General features: G+C 38.2%; 1 protein-coding gene across 3 annotated transcripts in view; it reads right to left on the minus strand.

The window, feature by feature from the left end:
* Positions 1-7,823: 7,823 nt before the first annotated feature.
* RC3H2 (ring finger and CCCH-type domains 2) overlaps positions 7,824-24,336 on the minus strand; it is a 52,578-nt gene continuing 36,065 nt past the window's right edge. Inside the window, exons 11-21 of one of the 3 annotated variants that reach the window (XM_030294458.1) lie at positions 20,397-20,611; positions 19,322-19,755; positions 18,579-18,749; positions 16,388-16,534; positions 15,840-16,053; positions 15,513-15,597; positions 15,170-15,251; positions 14,936-15,070; positions 14,579-14,686; positions 14,338-14,486; positions 7,824-13,124 (exon numbers count right to left, since the gene is read on the minus strand). In XM_030294458.1, coding sequence (XP_030150318.1) covers positions 12,929-13,124; positions 14,338-14,486; positions 14,579-14,686; positions 14,936-15,070; positions 15,170-15,251; positions 15,513-15,597; positions 15,840-16,053; positions 16,388-16,534; positions 18,579-18,749; positions 19,322-19,755; positions 20,397-20,611 — 1,936 coding nt within the window. In that variant the 3' untranslated portion in view covers positions 7,824-12,928. The remainder of the gene's footprint in view (positions 13,125-14,337; positions 14,487-14,578; positions 14,687-14,935; positions 15,071-15,169; positions 15,252-15,512; positions 15,598-15,839; positions 16,054-16,387; positions 16,535-18,578; positions 18,750-19,321; positions 19,756-20,396; positions 20,612-24,336) is intronic. The other 2 variants (XM_030294460.1, XM_030294459.1) reach the window with 2 other exon arrangements.

Consider the following 24,336-nt stretch of genomic DNA (forward strand, 5'->3'; position numbering starts at 1 on the left):
ATATATACCTTTAGTCCAGTGACTCCACTCCTGGAAGTTCTTCCTATAGATATACTTGCATGAACATAGTATTTTGTTGAAAAAAAAAAAAAAAAAGGAAGGTAGAGAACATTATGTATTAGTTTCTTGTCTTTTGCATAAAAAAATATGGACAAATGGGGCACCTGGACAAATAGGGTGGCTCAGTCAATTGAGTGTCCAACATCAGCTCAGGTCATGATCTCACAGTTTAGGGGTTCAGGCCCTGCGTTGGGCTCTGTGCCTACAGCTTGGAGCCTGGAGCCTGCTTTGGGTTCTGTGTCTCCCTCTCTCTGCCCCTCCCCTGATCATGCTCTGTCTCTCTCTCAAAAATAAATAAACATTAAAAAAAATATGGACAAATAATGTTATTTGCTTATATATGCATAAAGAAAAGCACTGAAGAATACATAAGAAATAAAATAGTTATCTTTGAGAGACAGAGGCAAGTCAGGAGTGGAAGACTTTTTAGATATGTTTATATGTGTATGTTCTAGAGTTTAAGAATAATTTTTTTGTAGTTAATACTCCCTGAAATTGTCCCTTCTGGTGCATTTTTTTCTCTTAAATTTTTTCTTAACATTTTATTTTTTTGAGAGACAGAGACAGAGTGTGAGCAGGGGAGGGGCAGAGGAGAGGGAGACACAGCATCCAAAGCAGGTTCCAGGTTCTGAGCTGTCAGCACAGAGCCTGATGCGGGGCTCGAACCCATGAACTCGAGATCATGACCTGAGCTGAAGTCAGACGCTCAATCAACTGAGCCACCCAGGAACCCCCTTTCTGGTAGAGTTTTAAGACTGATTTTCATTGATGTCTCTTTTAATATATTCACTCTCCTGGTTGTATACGATGGAGGGATATATCTAGTGGTGTCCTCACTGGGAATATTGTTTGCATCTGTCAGGAATATGATTGTATATATTAGTCAGTTGTCTAACAATACTCAATAGGACTGCTGAACTTAGCAGAATTTGGGGGTGGTGTGTATTATGACGTTTCTGTTTAATGGGAGTACCATGTGTAATTTATAGTTCTTAAATTGTAAGATTTTATTTATCAGTAGATCATACTGAAAGTATTTTAGTAGGAAAACCTAAATCCATAGCTGTTTTGTGACTGTTAAAGCACTCGCATTATTTTTTTAAGAAAGAGAGAGAGCGTGCAAGCAGGGGAGGAGGGTAGAGGGAGAGAGAGAGAATCTTAAGCAGGCTCCACACTCAGCCCAGAGCCCCTGCCAAGGGCGTGATCCCATGACCCTGAGATCGTGACCTGAGCAGAAATCAAGAGTCAGATGCTCAACCTACTGAGCCACCCAGGTGCATTTGCCTTTTATCAAGGGAAAATCTTGATCTAACCAAAATATTCATAAACCTTTGTGAAACATATTTGAAAATTTGAAGTAGCTGAATAAAATTCATATAAAAGTGTTTAAATGCCTTGAGGCGTGGGCTTCAAGGCTTGCTCTACCCTTACAGTTTTTCCAGATTACGATGGAGGTAAAACAGGATTTGGTCTTCCACTGAGTTTCCCACCAATATTTTTTTAAGTTTAGAACAAAATTGTCCCTGTCACTGGATTTTTTTCTTATAGAAGTATTAAAGGTCTAGAGATGGTTCGGGGTGACATTAAACAGTATAAGGATTATTTGCAATAACGAGTCTTTTCCTTTCCTTTCTTTCTTTCATTTCCTCTTTTTTTCTCTCCCCCATCCCCCACCTTTTCTCTCCCTCACTCCCTCTTTTCCTTCCTTCCTTCTTTTTTGGGGTGTGTGTGGCCAATTTGTGGCAATTGAGCATCTTTCTTATTTTGAAATTAAATTTGGGTATTAATAAATATACAATCAATAATAATTATTTATATAATATTTATTTTTATTTATTTTTAATTTCTTACATTTATTTATTTTTGAGAGACAGAGGGAGACAGAGCACGCGTGGGGAGAGCAGAGCAGAGCGAGCAGAGAGAGAAGGAGACACAGAATCTGAAAGCAGGCTCCAGGCTCTGAGCTGACAGCACAGAGCCCGACGCGGGGCTCAAACCCACAAACCGTGAGATCATGACCTGAGCTGAAGTCAGACGCCCAACCGACTGAGCCACCCAGGTGCCTCGATATAATATTTAGATACATGTCTCTACAGTTTTAAAAGTGTTATCTTTAATGCAGGCTTTAATTTTGTTAACTGAAATTTTCTTTAGATGTTGGGTTGACTTTAAGGAGCAAATTTCTTTCTTTTTTTAAATATTTATTTATTTTGAGAGAAAGTGAATAGGAAAGGAGCAGAGAAAGAGGGAGAGATAATCCCAAGCAGGCCCCATGATGACAGCACAGAGCCCATTGTGGCGCTCAAACTCACGAACCCATGAGATCATGAACCTGAGCCGAAACCAAGAGTCAGACACTTAACCGACTGAGCCACTCAGGCACACCTAAATTTCTTTTTAAAGTTTTAAGGCATCTGAGAAAAATCAGAAAAACTCTTTGCTTTCATAGCTTTAGTAACTATTTTTCTTTAAATAGCTCACACTTAAAAAGTAAGGAGCACAAGTTTGTTTTTTTTTTTTTAGAAATATTTGAGTTTCTCTTATTTCATATAATTTTAAATCTCTATAAACCAATCAAAATGGAGCTTCATTAAATTTTGAGATCTTATAATAACAGATATAACCTTTATTCTGTTAATATGGTAGATTACACAAGTTGATTTTCATATGCTAAACAAACTTTACGTTCCTGACATAAACCCAATTGGATATGGTGTGTGTGTGTGTGTGTATGTGTGTGTGTGTGTGTGTGTGTGTGTGTGTATACACACATTTATATACACACCTACCTCAGTGGGTCTAGCAATAGTCTTCCCATGGCCTTGTCAACATGAAAATTGGTGCCCTGAAGACCTGCCTGCATGGTCACTCAAAGGCTTCCTGTCTGCGGTGATGCCAACGACCTCCACAGATTCCTGTGTAGCTCACTTGCAGTCCGGAGACTTGCTTTCTGCTGGCTAGCAACCAGTTCCAGCCTGGGCAGACCAGCAAACATCCCTGCTGTCCAGCGGGCTAAACTTCAACTTCTGCGCCGAAGTCTGAACTACAGTCTTGGTAAGGGGGGGGCTCTTTCCAAGTAGGGAAGGGAGCCATATGGAATTTCTCTAAGCCGCAGGGTACCATATGGCATTTCCTTTTATCTTATGGTCATTTATTAGATCTTAATAATTCTTTGTGTGAAACTTCCCCTGTATGGTTTGTGTCTCCCGACTGGAGATAAAGAGGTCACTAGGTCTAGTCCACACTCAGGGAAAGAGGATTACTCAGAGCATGAATAACAGGGGTGGGCGGGGAGGTGTATCAGTCCCTGACACTGGTCTGGACCAGGTGACTTGCTTCTAAGTAATAATGACAAAAGAGATGGGATCTTGCTTGCTTTCAAGATCAGGTTACAAAAGATTGTGACTTCTTTATAGCCACCCCTCCACTCCTCCCTCTACCCATCCCCCCCCACCCTGCCACCCAACACCTGACTTACAGCCTCCTCCCACCCCCTGCCCCCAGTCTCCGGCTCCTCTTGGTTGCTGCTTAGATGAGCCTAACCACCATACTGATGGTGAGAGTTTCACAAGGCAAGGAACTGAGGGCAGCCTTCAACAAATAAAAAAACCGAGGCCCTCATTCCAACAGTTCGGGAGGAACTGAATCCTGCGAACAATCAAGGGAGTGGGCTTGGAAGCAGATGCTTCCCCAGGTGAGCAGGGAGATGACTAAGGCACCAGCCACCACCTGTGAGACCTGAAGCACAGGACCCATTGAAGGTTACATGCAGATTCCTGACCCACAGAAACTATGAAATTATTGATGTTGTTATACTAAGCCACTAGGTTTTTGGGTAATTTGTTATGTGACAATAGCTAAGTAATACAAGAGTTATGCCAATTTTTCTTTTGATCTTGTATCTGTTTTGGTAAATAGTACGTTGAAGGGAATTTGTCCATTTTTAAGTTAAGACTGTAGAAGTCCAGTTTATCCATTTCTTTCAGAGGTAGGCCAGGCATACAAATTTATTTACTCATAAAATACTTGAGAAACAAAAATCTTATGTGCACACAAAAATATGTATACAAATGTTCATAGCAGCTTTATTTGCAATAGTAAAAAATTTGAAACAACCCAACTGCTCTTCAGTGGGTGAACGTTTAAACAAACCGTGGTACATTTACTACTCGGCAATTAGAAGGAACAAATTACTAATACATGTGACAATTTGGATGGATCTCAAGGGAATTAGGCTGAGTGAAAACAAGCCAATCTCAAAAGGTTACATCCTATAAAATTTCATTTATATAACATGCTCAAAACGACAAAATTATAGAGATAGAGAACAGATCAGTGGTTGCCAGGGGTTAGGAATGAATGAGGATAAGGGAAGGGAATGGATGTGGATGTAAAGGGGTAGCAGGAGGGATCAATGAGGTGACGGAACACTGTTACCTTTTTCTTTTTTTCCAGTTGTTATCTTGGGAGTAGTGGTGATTCCACAAATCTACATGTGATAAAACTGAATACAGCTACACACACACACACACACACACACACGTGCACGCACATGTGCAAATGAGTACATGTGAAGCTGGTGATATCTGAATAAGGTATGTAGATTGTTACAAATGTCAACTTCCTGGTTTTGATATTATACTATAGTTATGAAAGATGCCAGCAGTTAGGAAACGGTGTGAAGGGTACACGGGTCCTCTATTATTTTTCCAACTTCCTGTGACTCTGTTAACTATTTCAGAATACAAAGTTTAAAAAAAAGAAAAACAGTTGAACTCATCCAGTCTCTTGGGTTACAATATCTATTTTAGATAGGCACCCCACTCCCACCCCAACTCTCCATCCAGTTTTCATGAAGGCTCACTTTTTAGTAAAGACCTTAAGAAAGGGAGTATCTAGTCATGAAGACATCTGGTGAGGGTGGGGGCAGAAGACGTAATCCTTAGAGATTAGCAAGCATAAAGGCCCTATGATGGAAGCATGCCTGGTTTGGTGGGCAGTGAGGTTGGAGCATAGTAAGCATAGGAGCAAAGAACCAGAGAAAAGGCTTGGGCTTTCAATCTGATGATGACGCATTTGAAGGGTTTTGAGCACAAGAATGAAATAATCAGACTTAAGAGTTTAAAGGGATCATTCTAGCTGCTGAAGGAAGGTGAGGGTAGAAGCAGGGAGAACAGGAAGCTATTCAGGCTAATTCAGGTGAAAGATAGTAGTGGCTCAGACCTGGGTGGTGAGAAGTGGTCAAATTCTGAATACATTTTGAAGATAGAGCGGACAGGATTTGCTACTGGACTAAGAGGGACGGATAGTGATTGAGGGGGAAGTATCTGAAATGGGGAAGACTGGAGGTGTAGTTTGGGGAGTGGGGGAATACCAGAAACTCAGTCTGTGACATGTTAAGTCTGAGAAGTTTCTTAGGGATCCAGACAGGGATGTCTGGCAGACTGACCTATCTAAAACTGCCCACGGTGCTGAGAATTACCACTCCCACCTTACAAAATCTCATCAGCGGGTTACATTATATTCATTCTGGTTTTACTCCTCATTATCTAAATTCACCTTCTATTTCTTGTCTATCTCTCCAACTATAAGTTTCACGAAGTTAGGGACTAGTTCACTCCTGTATCCTTAATGCCTGGTACATAGTAGATTCTCATAAAAAAAATATTTGTTGAATGTCTCCGAGAACCATATGGGCCTGAACATTTGACAATGGATGTTATTTAATACCTTGGCTAAGACAGGTCCCAAATCTATTTTCATTCATTATAGCAGTGGTGCCCAAACTTCTCTGCACATTGGAAGCATTCGGGGAGCTTTAAAAGTACTAATGCCTTGGTCCCACCCCAGAGACTGTGACTTAATCGGTCTTATGTGTGTTCTGGGCTTTGGGATTTTTAAAAGATCCCTAGGTGATTGCAATGTGTAGGTAAGTTTGGAACCACTGCACTGTGGAATTTTCAATTGTATCTTAAAGGAAATAAAATCTTCCTGGAATTTCATTTCCTTAAGTTTCCTCTTTTGCTTGGATCAACTATCCATGTTTCTTCCTCTTCTTCCTGATCTAAACTGTCACTCCAGGGCTTATACAAGATTACATGTCTCACAAATAAGGGTCTGTTCTCAGCAACAAGATCTGGGACTCTAAGCCAAATCTAATCCACTATAGTGTGTAGATGTCTAATATCTTCTCTCTACAACAAATCATCAATGGCTGTCTCCTGCTTTCCAGATTCACCCCTCTCTCCCTCCATCCCTGCTTGGCCACCTCTAAACACTTCTTACCTAGATTGCTGACCTGGCTTCTCTGCTGGTCTTTCTCCAGCCTCACCTCACACTGCTACCAAAGTGATCTTTCTAAAACCCCAAATTGTTCAGATCATCTAACTTCCAAGACTCCCTGTCTTTTTATTATGGTATTGTGTCCTTCATAGAGATCCCTACCTACCTCATCTAGTCATGTGAATTCAGGCAAATTCTCTCCCTTAGTTTTCTCACCTGTAAAATGGTGACAATAATGGTCCTAGATTTTAATATACCTGTAGCACTTAGAACTGTGTCTGGAACATATTAAGTGCTCTAAGAGTTACGTAAACTATTCCTTAAAAACTCCTTGCATTGTAACACTTACAGCTAAAACAGGTTCCAATCGTCACCCTCACTCACTGCCTTTGGGAGGTAGAACAGACTTGAGTCTGACTCCACTACTTTCTAGCTGTGAGTCTTGGGCAAGTTACTTAACATCTCAGATAGAAAATAGGGATAATATCTACAGAGAAGAACTGTTCAGGTACAGAGTGGGTTGTCGTGAAGGTAGGGTAGGTGCTTGGGTGTTTATTCCCGTCTCTGCCTGGTGACCTGTTATTCAGCCTACAAAATCTAGCCTGGGATCATTTCTCAAAGAACCATCTCCTCTGGCTTACCACCACTACCATCTGCCCCATAATTTACCTTTTGGGGTTTCCATACACCCTACATTAGAACATAGCTCACTGAGCTGGTTATTCAGATCTGTCTTCCCCATTTTCTACACTGTGAGCTTCCAGAGGAAGGGTTCGTGTTTTATTGAACTTAATGACCAGCACGGACTAGGGCTTATTATATTTATGTATTTGTCCTATTTCCTTCCTCACCTAGACTGTGAACTGCTAGTATTATCTATGCCCTCATTTCCCATACAGAAAGTACTTTATCTATATTTTAATGACTGAAGTGACTGGATTACAAAATATTTCAACCTTCCTGGTCTATTCATTCTTCAGATCCTTCCCAGGAACATATGTGTGAGGCAGGCAATTATTTATTTATTTTTAAAAGATTTTTAGGAGTGCACCTGGGTGGCTCAGTCGGTTAAGCATCCAACTTCGGCTCAGGTCATGATCTCGTGGTTTGTGGTTTCGAGGCCTGTGTCAGGCTCTGAGCTGTCAGCACAGGAGCCTGCTTTGGATTCTGTGTCTTCCTCTCTCCCTGCCCCTCCCCTACTCATGCCTCTCTCTCTCTCTCTCTCTCAAAAAAAAAAAAAAATTAAAAACATTAAAAAAAAATATTTTTAAGTACAATCTACCCCTCAACGTGGGGCTCAAACTCACAACCCCAAAATGAAGAGTCGCATACTCTACCAACTAAGCCAGCCAGGCTCTCTGAGGCAGGTGATTATTTAAATCTCAAGGAGTATCCTGGTAGCTTAATTAAGCCAAAATGTATACCAAGGATATCAATATAACTAAAATGCACCATGAACTTAATATTGACACTAAAACAACTTTTAAGGTGGACAAATAATTTTATTTTGTGCATGCAAATACATGTCAAGTACTGCAAACTTTTTCCATCAATTTTCTCTCAAACACTGAAAATCATGATGCTCTATTCTGTGAACAGCCAAAGCTAATATCTCTTCACTTCAGTGCTACAGCAAAAACACAGAATTCACTCTTTGCTATTCACTATCATCACAACCCTCATTGTTCCATCTCTGCCCTCCCCCCATATACAGGCCTTTAGAAATCCTAGCCTTCCCCCATTTAATCCTATTCCTATAGCACAAAGGGAAACATTACAATTTGGAAATTCAAATTGAAATAAATGGAATAGAATTTATTCCCATATATATTCCCCATTTCATTGTACAGAATTATTTTAAATTATAGTTTTAAATAGAAGCTGAGTATATGCCTTAAAAATGAGCATTAAATCCATCTTAGAGATGGTGCCTGCTTTTTACATGATGGGTGTACACCATCTTTAATTTCATTTACATTTCAATCGAACAATAGATTTGCAAAGAAAATGTCTAATACAGACGTAAAAATATTCACACTAGAGCTTCACAATCGGTTGTACAATTGACAAACAGGCCTCTTTTCCCAAACTTTCCAGCTAAGCAAATTTATAAAATGTAATCAATGCAACAAGAAAAACATTTCTCTTTCACTTCCAGGGAAAAGAATATGCAATAAACAGTATAAATGCAGACAGCAGTTGCTGCAAGCTAACCACGATACTCCCAAGTGGCTGTACAGTGGATATGTGCAGTACAAATAAAAGCCACATGTGTTGTATCACAACTACAGTATAATTGTTTGCCCAGCTAAGAGAATGCATGCACTTCCATGCCTTGGGTTATAAAGTGAGGCCTAATTCTCGACAGATTGATGGAATATATGCAAATGACCTTGGCTGTTGGCAGTACTAAGTGCAGCCAGTGTCTATGTTCCACTGGTTTGAGGATATTTTTAAAATTTTATTTAAAAAAAGAAAAATTGCCAATTTTGGATTTGGGGGAATAACTGCTCTTGGAGTAGAAATAAGACTCCACTCAAATGTGGGGTGTTCTGATCAGTGGCCTTGACTCCTTGTATTCCCTTGCCAGCAAAGGGATACAAAGAAACTGCTAGTAAAAAGGAACAACTAGCAAATGTATTCAATTTATCCAGAAAATGGGATACTCCTTGAGCACGTTCATTTGTGTTCTGCTTCTGCTTGCAGAAGGGGTTCTCATGAAGGAGTTACAGTAAGTGATCCCATCAACACTCTTCACTCACTAAAACACAAGAAAAGTTCTTCCAGGAAACTAACACATAGTTGCAATGCAACTTTTCCCTTTAAGCCTAGTTACCAACACTGGTGACAGTCTGCTCAGGAAATGACACAAAGAAGCTAGGGAAGAAACATTCAGATTCAAAGTTGAAATCACATGCTGAATCTGAATCCAATCATTACAATTGCACCCCTGCTAACAAGACAACACAGGCTTTAACATCTAAAATGCAAGAGCAAGCTAGATGGTTTTTAAAACGTTTTCAAATGTTTAAATGATCCCATTTTAAATTCCTAGAAATAGCTGTGCATCTTCTTATTTTCTCAAGGCAGCATATAAAATTGGGATGTGCTTTATATACTTGGAATCAACTTGAAATTTGAGTGAACGGGACTAGATCCATACAAATGGAAAATTTCAGTTCTCGTACAGGAGGCGAGGTTTCTTTTATAATTCTCTTGTGAGAGTAAGTAACTACTAGGAAAAAATCAGTGCCATCGACCCAACGAAGTACTACCTTCTCTTGAAAATTATATGCACGACCTTCATGCATGACACTTGCTTATCAGATGGTACTGAAAGGAAGTCATGGCAGGACAGGCAAGGGAATCTGCTCTGGTCAGGCACCAACTAGACGAAATACATACATAATCTTCTCAGAATTTATAAAATGAAACGATACTACAAAAGAGAACTACTGAATTTAGATTCACAGAATCTGAATGAGGCACATGGACTTCAGAATGGGACTCAGAAATGGAAAAACAAAAATGTAAGAAGTAAACCAAACACACAACCCACCATTTTCCCACTTTCCAGACCTCAGACTATTTTTTCCTAATTGAACCTAGGCACCACACGTAGTTAAATTACCAACATCACACATTTCCTCTCCTATTGCCTTATATACTGATTTCAAACGCATGTACATCACATGTTGGTAAAAGGGTCAAATGACAGGGAAGGCACCCAATTTTAAAAAGTCACATCCTAGGTCTGATTTATAATTTTTTTCCTCTTGACATCAGGGAGTAACTTTCTGAAGAAGGATCAGAAAGACTGCTCTTTCTTCTAAAGTGGCAGAGAACCAACATCTTTCCCTCACGTTAAACCCACCATGAGAAACAGAAGATGGCCACTATATAAAGGATGCAATACAGAATAATCCCAACAAAGAAACAATTCCTATGTTGTTAGTGAGAACGAGAGTAAGTTTTTAAGAACAGGGAGTTATTGTTTTATGGGATCACCTGCTGCAAGACAAGCATTATTTTAATATAAATGTTCTGAGACATACCAATAAGGTTGGCAGGTATATACATACACTGATGCAAATGTAATTTCACTGGACAAGTAGGCAAACACCTAAGCAGTTTATCCCAAACCCCTCCAGCAGAGCACAACCAAGTTTCAAAATTTCAATTTTAAAATTAAAAAGATAAGGTTAAATACACAAGATCAATTTATGTAGTATATATTCACCCTCAGAACGTGCTGAAGATGTTTTGCGTAGTTCTGTTGCACAGAGGGTTCTTTCCCTGAGGGCACATAAGGAGCTCTCAAACTGTTAATAGGTCTCTATTTTGTAACAAAATAGCAATTTTAAAATCTTAAAAAAAAATACATTACCTTCAACATGGAAGATCTCACTATTTAAATATCCATGAAATAGACATACTGGTTTGCATATCCTTTTTGGAAATACAAACAGCAAATAAAGTACATTGGAAGCATTTTAAATGTAATAAGCGCATATTTATAGAAGGGTTCTGATATAAATTATATAACAATCATGTTCCTGTAATATCCTAGGCTAATTTATAATGTCAGAAATAAGTTAATGTAACATGGTTTAAAACTCTTGTTCCTATTCATTTCAGGTTACAGAGTGAAATAAATAAAATGTCTCTGTAGGGATAGGGAGCACTGGCCATGGCAAAAGGGTACAGTACTAACCAAAGGAAACGAAGTCAAGGCTACTGTGCTGTTATGCTACAAACAAACATCCTCATACATTTGAATATTAAATAAATGTGTAAGATCTTCCATACTGACACCAGAATATCAAAACTACCCCTTTGTTTCTCAGGTATATTTACAACTTATCAGTCACCTTATGAGCATGTTCATTAAGACAGGTATCAAACACCAGTATTTACTCATTCTGATCAAGAAATTTCAGGGAAATGTCAACCCTCCCGCCCCTGGAAATGTGCACAAAACTTTTTATCAAAATCTTATCTGATACAATGCTGTGGTTTTGTAAAACAACTAAATAGCTCAGACGACCAATAACATGATCCTGTTTAAGCATCTTGCTAGCAGGAAAAGCCCTTACATACAGTACACCTGGTGAAAGATCAGCTTGGCTTAAAATATTCCAGTACAATTTTCAGAGTAAACAACTTCACAGAAGTTAATTAAAAAAAATAATAAAAGTCAAACTAATCTTAAAGAAACTGGGGAAAAACAAAGACAAACTATAGGTGAGATCACCAGAAAGGAATGCCCAGTTTTTGTTTCCAAATGTCGACTGAAGTTTAGGTTTCAAAAATACCTCCCCCAAATCTGGGGCATGGCTGGTTGAACATACTGCATGCTTCCAGAAGCCAGGTCCAAACACTTTCAGTCACATTTAGCAGGGCAGAAATTACTCATGTTTTTAAGTACGAATAAAGGTTAGCCAATGTTCTATTATTACATGGTTCATAGTCTTATCAACCTAACGGTCAGAAAACAAGGAAAATTAAACGCAACGTGAAGTAACAATAAACAATACTTAACCAAGATATTGCAATGAACATCCAAATTAATCAGTTTAAATAAAAAAAACCCAGCAATACCATCTTGTTAGTCAGTGCAAACGCTACATACAGGGTTTTCTCAAGAAAGCTGAAAGCACCTGATTCTTTTGCCAAGTCATCAGATTCAATAATGTACAGGCTTAAATCTGCATTTTAAAAAACTGCCATTACATTAGTGCATAATTTATCAAAATTGTAAAAACGATTCTGCATAACTTAGGAGAATTTAATATCTAGTACATCAGCTGAAAGACTTAGGCACTTGGTTATATATTTAATTACTTACTTCAACAAGTAGCCTGTGTATAAATATTAACAAAGCAGAAACTAGTCTTGAAAAATGGAAAATTAAAAAAAATTTCAATGCTACAGATAAAAGCACTGCACCACACTCCTACATATAATGCAGTAAAGAAAGCTAGTATATAACCCTGTAAAATTCTATGGTAAGAACATCTAACTCCACTCTTCAAAGTAAAAAAAGAAAAAAAAAAGAAAAAAAAAGAAGGAAAGAAAGAAAAAAGAAAAAAAATCCATGCAAAGTCCCATGAAAAAGATAAATAAAGCAGCTGGAATGAGATGGAAATTTCTCTCAGCAAAACATAAAATAGAAATAAATAAGTTAATTAAGTCTACTTTCACTAGATGTATCATTGTAGGATCCTGCTAGTTTAATAACTGAGTTGTTAATTTTCTATAGAAGCCATTTAAAATAGGAAATGGCTCAGTTACTGCACCGGATTGCTACAAACTCATAAAAAGCTGCTTGAAGCTTAAGTTAAATGTCCAAATTCCAATCACCTCTGGAAAGTGAACGTGTTACCCTAGTAAAGTAAATTTTCTTTTTTTTTCATAATGCTAATGCAAGAGGGCTTGAAGTATCAAAGAGTCCACAGGAAATGGATGCCCCCGGTAATATCTTTTTTTAAAAAAAATATACATTATATAATATATATTATATATATAAAAAGCTAGTGTAAATGCTTCCATGGTATGGTCACAAATTTGAAAGATGAACCTCCTTTCAGCTGTTAACCATCTTCCCATTTGCAACAGGTTTTAAAAAGTCGTTTTTATCTTCAGACATAACGTGAGTTTTCAGAATGAGGTTGCCAACACTGACAGATGTGGTGATGGGGAGGCAACTTGCATTGCTAATGGACACTGGGAGTGGCTGGCTAAAGCAAGAAGTTACCGGCAGAATTGTTTTTTGCTCCTCCCTGAGAGAAAATAAAGGACATTGAAAACAAATTAGCTTTAAGTGAATAACCCTTTAAAGAATAACTATACATGCTTAATATTAGTTGTAACAAACTTCAAAAGCCCCTAGTAAAGGCATGTATTTATCACTAAAAAATATCAGCAGTCACTAAAAAAGTCCCTTTTTCCAAAAATCTTATTTAAAAAATTAAAATACTAGACGGGCACCTGGGTGGCTAAGCACTGGGCCTACTTGGGATATTCTCTCTCTGCCCCTCCTCTGCTCATGCTCTCTCTCTCAAAAAATAAATGAGTAAACTTAAAAAAACATTAAGGGGCACCTGGGTGGCTCAGTTGGTTAACAGACTTCAGCTCAGGTCATGATCTCACAGTCCGTAAGTTCGAGCCCCACATCAGGCTCTGTGCTGACAGCTCAGAGACTGGAGCCTGCTTCAGATTCTGTGTCTCCTCTCTCTCTGCCCCTCCCCTGCTCATGCTTGTTCTCTCTCTCTCTCTCAAAAATAAATAAACATTAAAAAAAATTAAAATACTGGCTAATTTAAGGCCAACAAACTATTAAGTTCAAGACTAACCCATAATTTTGGCAGTAATTATATAAAATGGCAATATTAAATCTAAGAATATCTTTAATTAAAAAAAATGTTTTTTTAATATTTATTTATTATTGAGAGAGAGACAGAGCGTGAGCAGGGGAGGGGCAGAGAGACAGAGGGAAACACAGAATCCAAAGCAGGCTCCAGGCTCTGAACTGTCAGCACAGAGCCCGATGTGGAGCTCGAACTCACGAACCACGAGATTGTGACCGGAGCTGAAGTCGGACGCTTAACCAACTGAGCTATCCAGGTGCCCCTAAATCTAAGAATACCTTAACATGATTTTTTTAAAAGGGAAACCCTTCATCTAGATTTTAATTCTCCATTGTGTAGTCTAGAAGTGTGCCTACCAGACTGAGGAAGTATTAACCTGATGCTGGAGCACGAGGACAAACTTTTATCCACAAAAAAAGCAGGTCTCAGGCTACTTAAAAATGGACTATTTTGTTCAAGTTTACCTCTTCTCTCCTAAAAATTCAGACTGACCCAATCACTGCCCTATTACATAAGGTCTTCGCCTCACAGGAGAGAGCCAAAATTGCAGGTAACACTGCATTTATTTTATTTAAATATTCACAACCTATGTCCACTGGTTATGAGTTATCTGTCTAACACTCACAGAATCACATGGTCTTCACCTAAACTCTGTCTCTTCTGCTCCAGTGGCTCCTTTTGGTGCTGTTGGACTGGATGCCCATTTTCCACTGCTGTTCCATTCAGCAACTGATCATTTTGAGAACTGATACCCAGCTGTATGTCCAGGATCTCCTAAGAAAATAAAATGTTAATCCTTCAGTATGAAAGTATTTTGTAGTTTCCAATTGAATAAAGCTTCCTAAATATCTAATTGTGGTACTTACTTCAATTTGTTCACCTTGTCCATCAGGTTCATCAGTATCAAGTGCCGAAAGCTCTAACTCAATATCCCTATCAGGCTTAGTATCGCTTGCATCTTCTGTATAATCACTCTGTAATAAAGAAAAAATGCTGATTTTATACCTGGGGAGGCTGGGGCCCCCCTTTCAGATTAAAGTAAGAATCTCAATGATTGAAATAAAAGCTGGTACTGCAATTTTATTTCTATTCGGAGTTTGAAAAACAATCATCCACCAGAAAAAGGAATGCTAACATACACTAGGTAATGGCATAAACTAACACACAGCAGCACCAAACAGCAAATACATTAAGCATGAAGCTGAGAGGTTCAGTTTTTTTACCTCTCCATTTCTCAGTTCAATTTCCTTGCTTAGAAGATTTAAGGTAAGGTGGCGGCCTTCATCCAGGGAATTCCACTTCTGCTGCATGGCCAGTGCATTGGCCTCCCTCTGAAGAAGCAACGAGTTACTCTTGGCCTATAGGGGAAAAAAAACAAAGGTAAAGTTAGCTTTCAACCATAGCTTTCAACTGCCATTTTATTTTAAGAATTTAAAGCTGAGGGACACAGAGACTACCTGCTGAAGTTCAATGCTCAAAAGGTCTCCAGTACTGGAATGCTTTCGATGACCAGATAAATCAGTAACAATGAATCTGTCCCTTTAAAGAGAAATATGTTTACAATTATAAAATTGAAAGAGTTGAAGCAACTAAAGCAGTAATGGCCATGTACCAAATACGTTTTCTGTAATTAATCAACTCTGAAAGTTTCAGTCATCATTTGAATGTTTTCTCAGAAATCTGTTATTCAGCTAAAATCATTAAAGTATGCTTCATGAATAATCGGGGGTAGGATCTATACTCTGAGGATACACACAAGTCTGAAAATAGAGAATCCAAAAGAAGTAAGAGTAACATTACCGTTCAATATAGTGTGCTGATGACGTGGCCTCGTTACCATATGAACTCCACCTTGAATCAACAGCATTGACATAAGGAACATAATCTACAGAAAGGTAGAAAGAAACAATGATCAGAAAAGTGAAATATCAATATGTAAATGTGAACATACACTTTTTTAAAAAAGATCCATATTTTATCCAACCAGCCATGTTCTTCTGGCTAAACCATTTAATTCTGAGCTCCTGTGACTGTTAAATAGAGGGAAATGTGCTGTACCTCACAAAGTGAGGATTAAAAAGCACAGTGTTAGAATACAGCAAGTGAGATACTAGTTAAGGGGATTACCTGATACACTGATAGGCTTAGTGGCACTTCCTTGGGAAGCAGTGGCCTGGACAGGATCCGTGGTATGGTAACCTGTACGTGAAGATCTGGAAATTGCACCCCATTTTGAGATGATAGGTCCATCACTAAATGGAATTATTGGGTCTTCTTCTTTTGTCCTTCTCTGAGTTTCAAATAAATGCACTCTTCTCTTAACATCTCCACTGTCCAGGTCCTGCATAAACCAAAGAAAATCAATTAAAAGGAACGTTGTCAATTACTTCAGCTAATAATACAGGTACATGCTTTCAAAAGACATGTAATCAAATTTTCTGGTAAATTTAACACTAGCAGTACATCTTAGTGATAATCCAACATCCGTTTTAAACCACCAAACTAGCTCAAATAATTTAAGCATTAAATGCAATTTATTTCAGACTTACCTAAATATAACTCAGCTGCTTACAGATGAGTTATATAGCAACAAACAATATGAAGATGAAAGCATTCAATCATTCTAAAACTTGAGTCAACATGCATGATATCCCCCCCAATCCCCCAAATCATACCATTAATACAGCATTTGAATTAGCAATTACATCTCTGGGCTCTGAATCGATGGCATTTATACAGGAGCCTATGGTGCCACAAGACCAAGGAGAATAATGAGAAAGATGATCTTCTTCAAACTTTGTACCACTCACACTCTCAGAGAACTGATTAAAAAAAAAAAAAAAAGGCATAGTCAATTAGTACAAAACTGTTAAACTTACAAACTTGTAACTAATACAAAGTAACTATTATAGAATATATAGGACTTCATAATGAACAAATAATATAAAAACTTTCAATAATTAATATAAAAATACTGTCATATGTAACAAGTAATAATTATACTATTTGTATTTACATTATTTACTACAGAAAATAGAATGACTTCTCTTTTTATTTTGCTCTTTTGGTACTCATAAGGAACCCCTGACTATCAAACACCAAATCAACAAATATTTGCAGCATGTCTCTAACACGGTATGAAGCACTCCTAAAAAATGGAAAAAGGCAAAACACACACACACTATGGTCCGTGTCCTAGAATAGTTTACGATTCTGAGAAAAGACCATCATGTAAATATGGGAATATAACTGATAAACCATGCAGGATCAAATTTAAAAAAAGAACTCAAAGAAGGCTGTCTGGAACTAGAAGAAAAAGTGGACAAATTTTAAAAGGACTGTCCAAATTATTACAGGATCAGAATACTAAAGTTGTCATAATCATTAAATCTAGTTTACTAGATATAGAAAGCTGATGCCAAAATAGTTAAATTACATATTACAAGTCATATTACTAGCAAATAGCAGATCTGAGTCTCAGGGAAATATTTTTTTTTTTTTTTTTTTTAAGTAAACACTACACCAATGTGGGGCTTTGAACTCATGACCCTGAGATCAAGAATCACATGTTCTACCAATTGAGCCAGCCAGGCTCCCCAGAGGAATAATTATTTCTTAAAGCATAGTATAAAAAAATGCAAATACATTTTTCTATCAAGCAAGTGGCAACTCTATCACTCTGTTGTCAAGATGTTTAGTTGCTTTCAAGAAGTCTCAGTTCGATGAGAAATTTGGATCTAGTTTAAGAATTCAGTGGTTTATTGAAATATTTATGGATGAAAAAATGTTATCTGAATTACTTCAAAATAATCCAGTGGGAAGAGGGGGTACAAATGAGACTGAAGAGTAGGTAACAGGGGGTGATGGGTACGTGGGGTTTATTATACTATTCTACTTTTGTATATGCTTGAAGTTTTTCATAATAAATTTTATTTATTTACTTTTTTTTGAGAGTGAGCATGCAAGCAGGGGAGGGGGGAGAGAGAGAGAGTGAGAGAGAATCCTAAGCAGGCTCCATGCCCAGCACGGAGCCTGACACGGGGCTCAATCTCACGACCATGAGACCATGACCTGAGCGAAATCAAGAGTTGGACACTTAACTGAGCCATCCAGGCACTCTTCATAATAAAATTTTTAAAAGTTTTAGATATTAGAGCCCAAAAGAATGGGAAATAAATCAAATTAGAGGAATTAAAAAAATAATGGTTTGTCGTATATATAAAAGTACTGAAAACAACAAGGTACACTGAAATGATCCTGATACAAAAATTTGTTTTGTAACAACAAGAATAATTAACAGTGATGCAAAACTGCATGAATAAAACCACAGGCATTTCTGCAACTCCTGTGAAGTAAGGAAGAAATGCTTCTGCTAGATCAGGATTCAAATCCCAGCTACTTACAAGCTGAATTTATTACTTTGGGCAGATTACTTAATTTCTCTGAGTAGGATTTCTAAAAAACATAGATTTAATACCTGCCCCCTAAGATTTTTGTGAGAATTAAATAAAATAGCATTATGCAAATGCTTAGTACAGTGCCTGGCACAAGTAGGTGCTCAATAAATGGTAGATATAAATCTTATTACTAAAAAACAGAAAAATAATGACAACTATACTGCTGGAGAGACTTTCAATTCTTGGTGGAACAGGTCTTAAGACCATTAAAAACTTAATGGTCTTCAGAGTCTCACAATGCCTAACTGTAGTGCTTCTCACAAACTCAATGTTCACTGAACTACGTGACTCAACTTCACACTAAACTGCTGCAAAATACCCAACACAGCTAACCCTGGTTGGAAAGAGTGCTCTGAAGTCGGGTGTTTGACCTATCCTTGCAACATCAAGTGATGAAGACCTTTCTTACATCAGTGCGAAAGTCTACACTGAATAGAGGAGAAGGTGGTGTTGGTGACTGTGTTGCCACAGGAAGAGTTGAAGAGACAAGAGGTGCTTTCTGAGTGTGGTACTGTGCCCACTGCTCTGGCTTTCTTCTTATCTGCTCCTCGCAACTGGTCTTCAAATGACCACAAGGTTCCTAAGGGGGGATAAAAGAAACAATCTTAATCATCTAGGGAGCAGTAAATAAACTTGTCTATTTCCTGTGGAAATAACGTAAACAGTTTATTATATTGTTGGGACAAAAAAATACAGCAGGGAAGTCACCTTAGCCTATTCTCCACACATTTAAATGAAAGGATTAATGTTTAGTCAAGTGAGCACTCAGTTTTCTGGTTTAGAGAAGTCATTTGTATCTATGTGGGGATATTGAAAATAGGCCCTGTCCTTGTATTTTGGAGATTTCTCTATACCTTCCCATCAGTTTCCTATCCAAGCATAACATTTATTGAGCATTAATATGTATCAGGTCCAGTTCCAAGGGCTTTGTTTTTCTGATTTAATCCTCACAACAGCCTTATGAGGTAGGTACCATTATTGCCACCAAACATGAAAAACCTGACGTACAGAACATATAGTAACTTCTGTAAGTCACACAATTTCTAACTGGAGGAGCTAGAAACCCATACCTGGGTGGTAGGACACCAAGTCTGACAGTGGGCTCTTTACCCACTACACTACAGTAGCAGTCCTATTTCCACTGTCACTTACCCTTGGTAAAGGCACACTTGTCCTTGGCTCACTTGGTGGCTGGCAAGCCACTGAATAGTACCCATCTAATGAGTTGTATCTTTCCCGCAAAGACGTCTGATAAACAGACGAGTGCATCACATCCATTGGAGGTAAAGAATTACTTCTAATAATGTCATCTCGTTGGTACATAGGTGGGCGCCAGATGCGCCTGCTGTCGTACACAGGAGCATACATTCCAGAAGGTACTGGCGGAACTGGTCCATACGGCTGCGGAGGAGGAGGTTGGTAAGGAGAAGAATTCATTCGATCTCGAGGGGAAAATGTACTGTAATGATCGGCATATGGCATAGAAGCAGGTGGGAGGGAGGACTCTGGAACATTATTGGATCTCACAAAGCGAGGAACACAGGGAGCCACACCAGCTGGTACCGTTGGAGGTGGTGGGTAGTATCCTTAAAAATTAGAAAAAGGAATATTTAATGTAATCTTAGTAAAATCCAACATTGTACAATGATTTAACTCTAAACCAGCTTTTAATGTGGGAAAAGAAAATAAACTTTGAACCTTAGTTACTCCTGCCTTAGACAGACACTACACTACTATATGAACTCCTATGTTAAACTGCTCCTCAAAAACACAAGACAGGCTATTAAGAGATGGCTGGTAAGTTTCCTTCTAGGGCATCTACTGCCACAGGTTTTGGATTAAGTAATCAGTTACATTATTGATTCATAGCTTTGGGGGAGCAGAGGTAAAAACCCCTTTCAAAATCTATATAGGTTGTGTATTGTCTTTCCAAAATTATACATTAAGTACATATAAACCAAACATTCCACAAACTATTTCAAGGGATTCACAGAACTCCCTGAAGCTCATCCATGGACTCTATATTTGACGTAAAGGAAGGAGAATCTTAAAACTATTGGCATGCAGAATCATTAATTCTTAGGGCAGGAAGAAAACTTAAGGGTTATATAGTCCAAAAGATTAATTTCTTAATATAGATATTCTAGATATAAGTGATTCACTTATGTATCTAAGGACAATATATATTAGTTTCTTTTTTTTCTTAGAATTGCCTAAAATTACTTACCTGTCTGGGGGTACTGTGGGACTTCGAAGGGTATCGGAGTCCTTGGATCTTGAAAATACTGAATGTTTTCAGAATGCTGAGGATATACTGGTACTCTAGTTATAAATGCGCTGGATTTTGGAGGCACAGAATTCAGCTCTGTTCCAACATTAGAAGGCCCAGCTGAGGTAGCCGCTACATTACTTACAGGAGTCTTGGGTGGAGAGCCAATTTTACTGGAGAGATAATTTATCAAAAACAAAGAATAAATTACTGTCTGTAACTGCTGTCTTCCTCAGTAGGAATTTTTCATAAAATTATATAGTGAAACCACTAATAGAGAAAATTTAGGTTATTTCCATAGTGACAAATAATTTCATTGCCACCCTACACTGCTGATACACAGGATTGTAGTAACAGATCTCATATTCTGGCAAGGGTAAAAAGAATGCAAACAAAGCCCAGGCACTAATGTGATCCATCAATCCCTTTTTACTCATTGTATAAACAAAGATTTTTCCTAGTGGAAATTAAAAAAAAAAAAAAAATTTCTATTCAGGGCGCATGGGTGGCTCAGTCGGTTAAGCGTCCGACTTTGGCTCAGGTCATGATCTCACAGCTCGTGGGTTCGAGCCCTGCATCAGGCTCTGTGCTGACAGCTCAGAGCCTGGAGCCTGCTTTGGACTCTCTCTCTCTCTCTCTCTCTCTCTCTCTCTCTCTGTCCCTCCTCACTCATGCTCTGTCCCTCTCTTTCTCTCTCTCAAAAATAAACATTTAAAAAAATTTTTAAAAAGTCCTGTTCAACAGGTTCACCCTTAAATTTATTGTTCAATAACTACAGTTAACCCTTGAACAACACAGGTTTGAACTGCATGGGCCCATTTATATGCAGACTTTTTTCAATGAATAGTACTGTAAATGTATTTTCTTTTTTAAAATATCTTTTTGTTGTTGTTGTTTTAAGTAAACTCAACCCCCAACGTGAGGCTCAAATTCACATCCCCTAGATCAAGAGTCCCATACTCTGCGGACTAAACCAGCCAGGGCGCCCCTCCTTGTATTTTATTGATGACATTTTCTTTTCTCTAGCTAACTTTACAGCAAGAATACGATATACAGTACATACAACCTACAGTATATGTGTTAATTGATAATATGTTATCAGTAAGGCCTCTGGTCAATAGTAGGCTATGAGTAGTTACATTTTGAGGAAGTCAAAAGTGTCCCCTATCCCTGTATTTTTCAAGAGCCCACTGTAGTCTACCAGAATTATCTGGGACAAAGACGACAGACATGTAAAAGAAGGACTGTTCTATTAAGAGATAGATGGATTAAAATGTAAACTCCTTGAGAAAAGGCCATTTTTGTCCATTTTGTTAACTGCTGTCTATCCAAAGTTACATCTAGAAAAGTTAACTGTTACATCTAGAAGAATTCCTGGCATAGTCATTCAGTAAAAATATCTGTTGAAAAAATGAAATAGTTCCTGCCACATAATAGAGTGGATGAGTGAAACGCCAATATATGGTTACTCATTCAATTGATGCAAAATAACCAAACTTTTTATCTTTTTTTAACCAGGGATTTTCTTTGTTGAGTCACCAGGCAATCAGCTCCAGAGGATCTCACCACGTCTTTCTTATGCCCTACTGAGAAGTCAAACTTTGGCAGAGCTTAGATATGTGGTGACTCCAGAAAAAGAACTTGTTAATGATGCAGGAACTCAATATGTTGCATCCCAAGTAGATTAAAGGGTTTTTCTCAAGCTAGAGAAGCCCTTTTAAAGCTAGAATACAAACAAGTATGGGCTGCTTTTAAGTCTAGCACAGCAGATTAGTCTAGCAGATGTTTACTTTTATGTGTAAAATGGAAATAACTAAGGAACTGTGGGTAATAATAGCAGATACAAATTTACTGACTTACAGTTTAAAGATATTTTAGGGCTATATTTATTCTTTGAACTTAAATAAAGGCAACAAGGAAAATAATTAGGATTTCCTTGTAACAGTAATATAACTCTTATTGAGCAATTACTGAGCACATTCCAGGCTCTATGCTACATGCTTTACATAGATCATCTGGTCCTTCCATATCAAAAGGTTATATACTGTCAAATTGGGATAAGTACTTTAAAATGGCAAACTTTAGGGGGCACCTGGGTGGCTCAGTCGGTTAAACGTCCAACTTTGGCTCAGGTCATGATCTTGTGGTTCGTGAGTTTGAGCCCCCACATCAGGCTGTCTGCTGTCAGCAGAGCCCCCTTCAGATACTGTCTCCCCCCACCCATCCCTTCCCCACTCACACTTTTTCTCTCTCTCTCAAAAATAAACATAAAAAGAAATGGCAAATTTTTAGACTTGTCAGCGAAAAGGCATCAAAATCCATGACAAGATTCATAGCCTCACGTGATCATGCAAGCTATCCACAAAAATGAGACTAAGGAAAAAGCTAACCTTCAGCCACATTCCAGACAGACAGCTAGATTACTACAGCTGTAGCCTACATGGCTCTCAGGATTCCAGGCTCTCCTTTGCAGCACCCCTCTCCTGCCTACCTGATTTTGCCAGGGCTGCTTCCTGTCCTGATAAGATCTTTCCTTCCCAACTATCCATACTTTTGGAACTACCTCAGGTCTTCCTGGGCTCATTTTACCTCCAGGGAGTCTTTCATAATAACTCCCTATAGAATATTATTACTTTTTGTGTTCCAATAACACTTGGAACACAGCTCCATTATAGTACCTATCAGAACGTATTATATAATATCTGTTTACGTCTGCCTCCAAACCACACTGTAAGACCCTCAGAGGCAGGGAGTAGTATTATTTAGTTCATTTTCATTACTTCTACCAGCTGGCTGGTGTTGGGCACATAGAAGATCCCTAATTTTTGAATGAATTAATGATTTATTTATTTTTTCAAGTTGTTCCCTTAGTCTATAATTAAAAAAAAAATTGGGATAGGATTTACTTTTTAAGGTGTATAATTCAGTGAGTTTTGGTATACTCACAAGGTTGTGCAACAACCATCACCACTACCTCATTCTGAAACACCTTCATCAGCCCTGAGAGAAATCTCTACTCATTAGCATTCACTCCACAGCCCCTGGCAACTACTCATCTACTTTCTGTCTCTCTGGATTTGCCTATTCTGGACACTACCATAAATAGAACTCTGTAATATATGGCCTTTTGTATCTAGCTTCTTTCACTTAACAGTTTCGAGGTTCATCCACATTGACTGTAGTATGTATTAGTATTTACTCCTTTTTTTTTTTTTACGGCTGAATACATTCCACTCGTATGGATATAAAACAGTTCTAGGTTACCTTGCCAGAAACCTTCAAAAGCTCATTTTCTAAACATATATGTAACACAAGGTCTCCATAATGTGGTGCAACCTACCTATCTAATCTTATTTTAACCAGTCCCTAACATAAACTTCCTGTTCTAAAAGGCTGGTCTCTTCAATATTCCAAATAATTACCAACAAATTTGACCCATATTATGCTGTTTCTTTTTCTGAAATCCACCATATTTTTCCCAGCAATATAAAATATTCCTGTTCTTTCATCCAATTCCAATTTTGCTTCATTTGTGTAAATGCTGTCTCCACAACTATACTCTCGTAAGTTTCTTAAAGGAAAAGAGATCTTATACATGTCCTGTATTTTCTTTTTTTTTTTTTTTTTCCAACGTTTATTATTTATTTTTGGGACAGAGAGAGACAGAGCATGAACGGGGGAGGGGCAGAGAGAGAGGGAGACACAGAATCGGAAACAGGCTCCAGGCTCTGAGCCATCAGCCCAGAGCCCGACGCGGGGCTCGAACTCACGGACCGCGAGATCGTGACCTGGCTGAAGTCGGACGCTTAACCGACTGCGCCACGCAGGCGCCCCACATGTCCTGTATTTTCAAGTGTGACAAGAACATAGCTCAGAATGAATGTTCAAATATCATATG

This window comes from Lynx canadensis, chromosome D4 (assembly GCF_007474595.2).
Source record: "Lynx canadensis isolate LIC74 chromosome D4, mLynCan4.pri.v2, whole genome shotgun sequence".
Lineage (NCBI taxonomy): Eukaryota > Metazoa > Chordata > Mammalia > Carnivora > Felidae > Lynx > Lynx canadensis.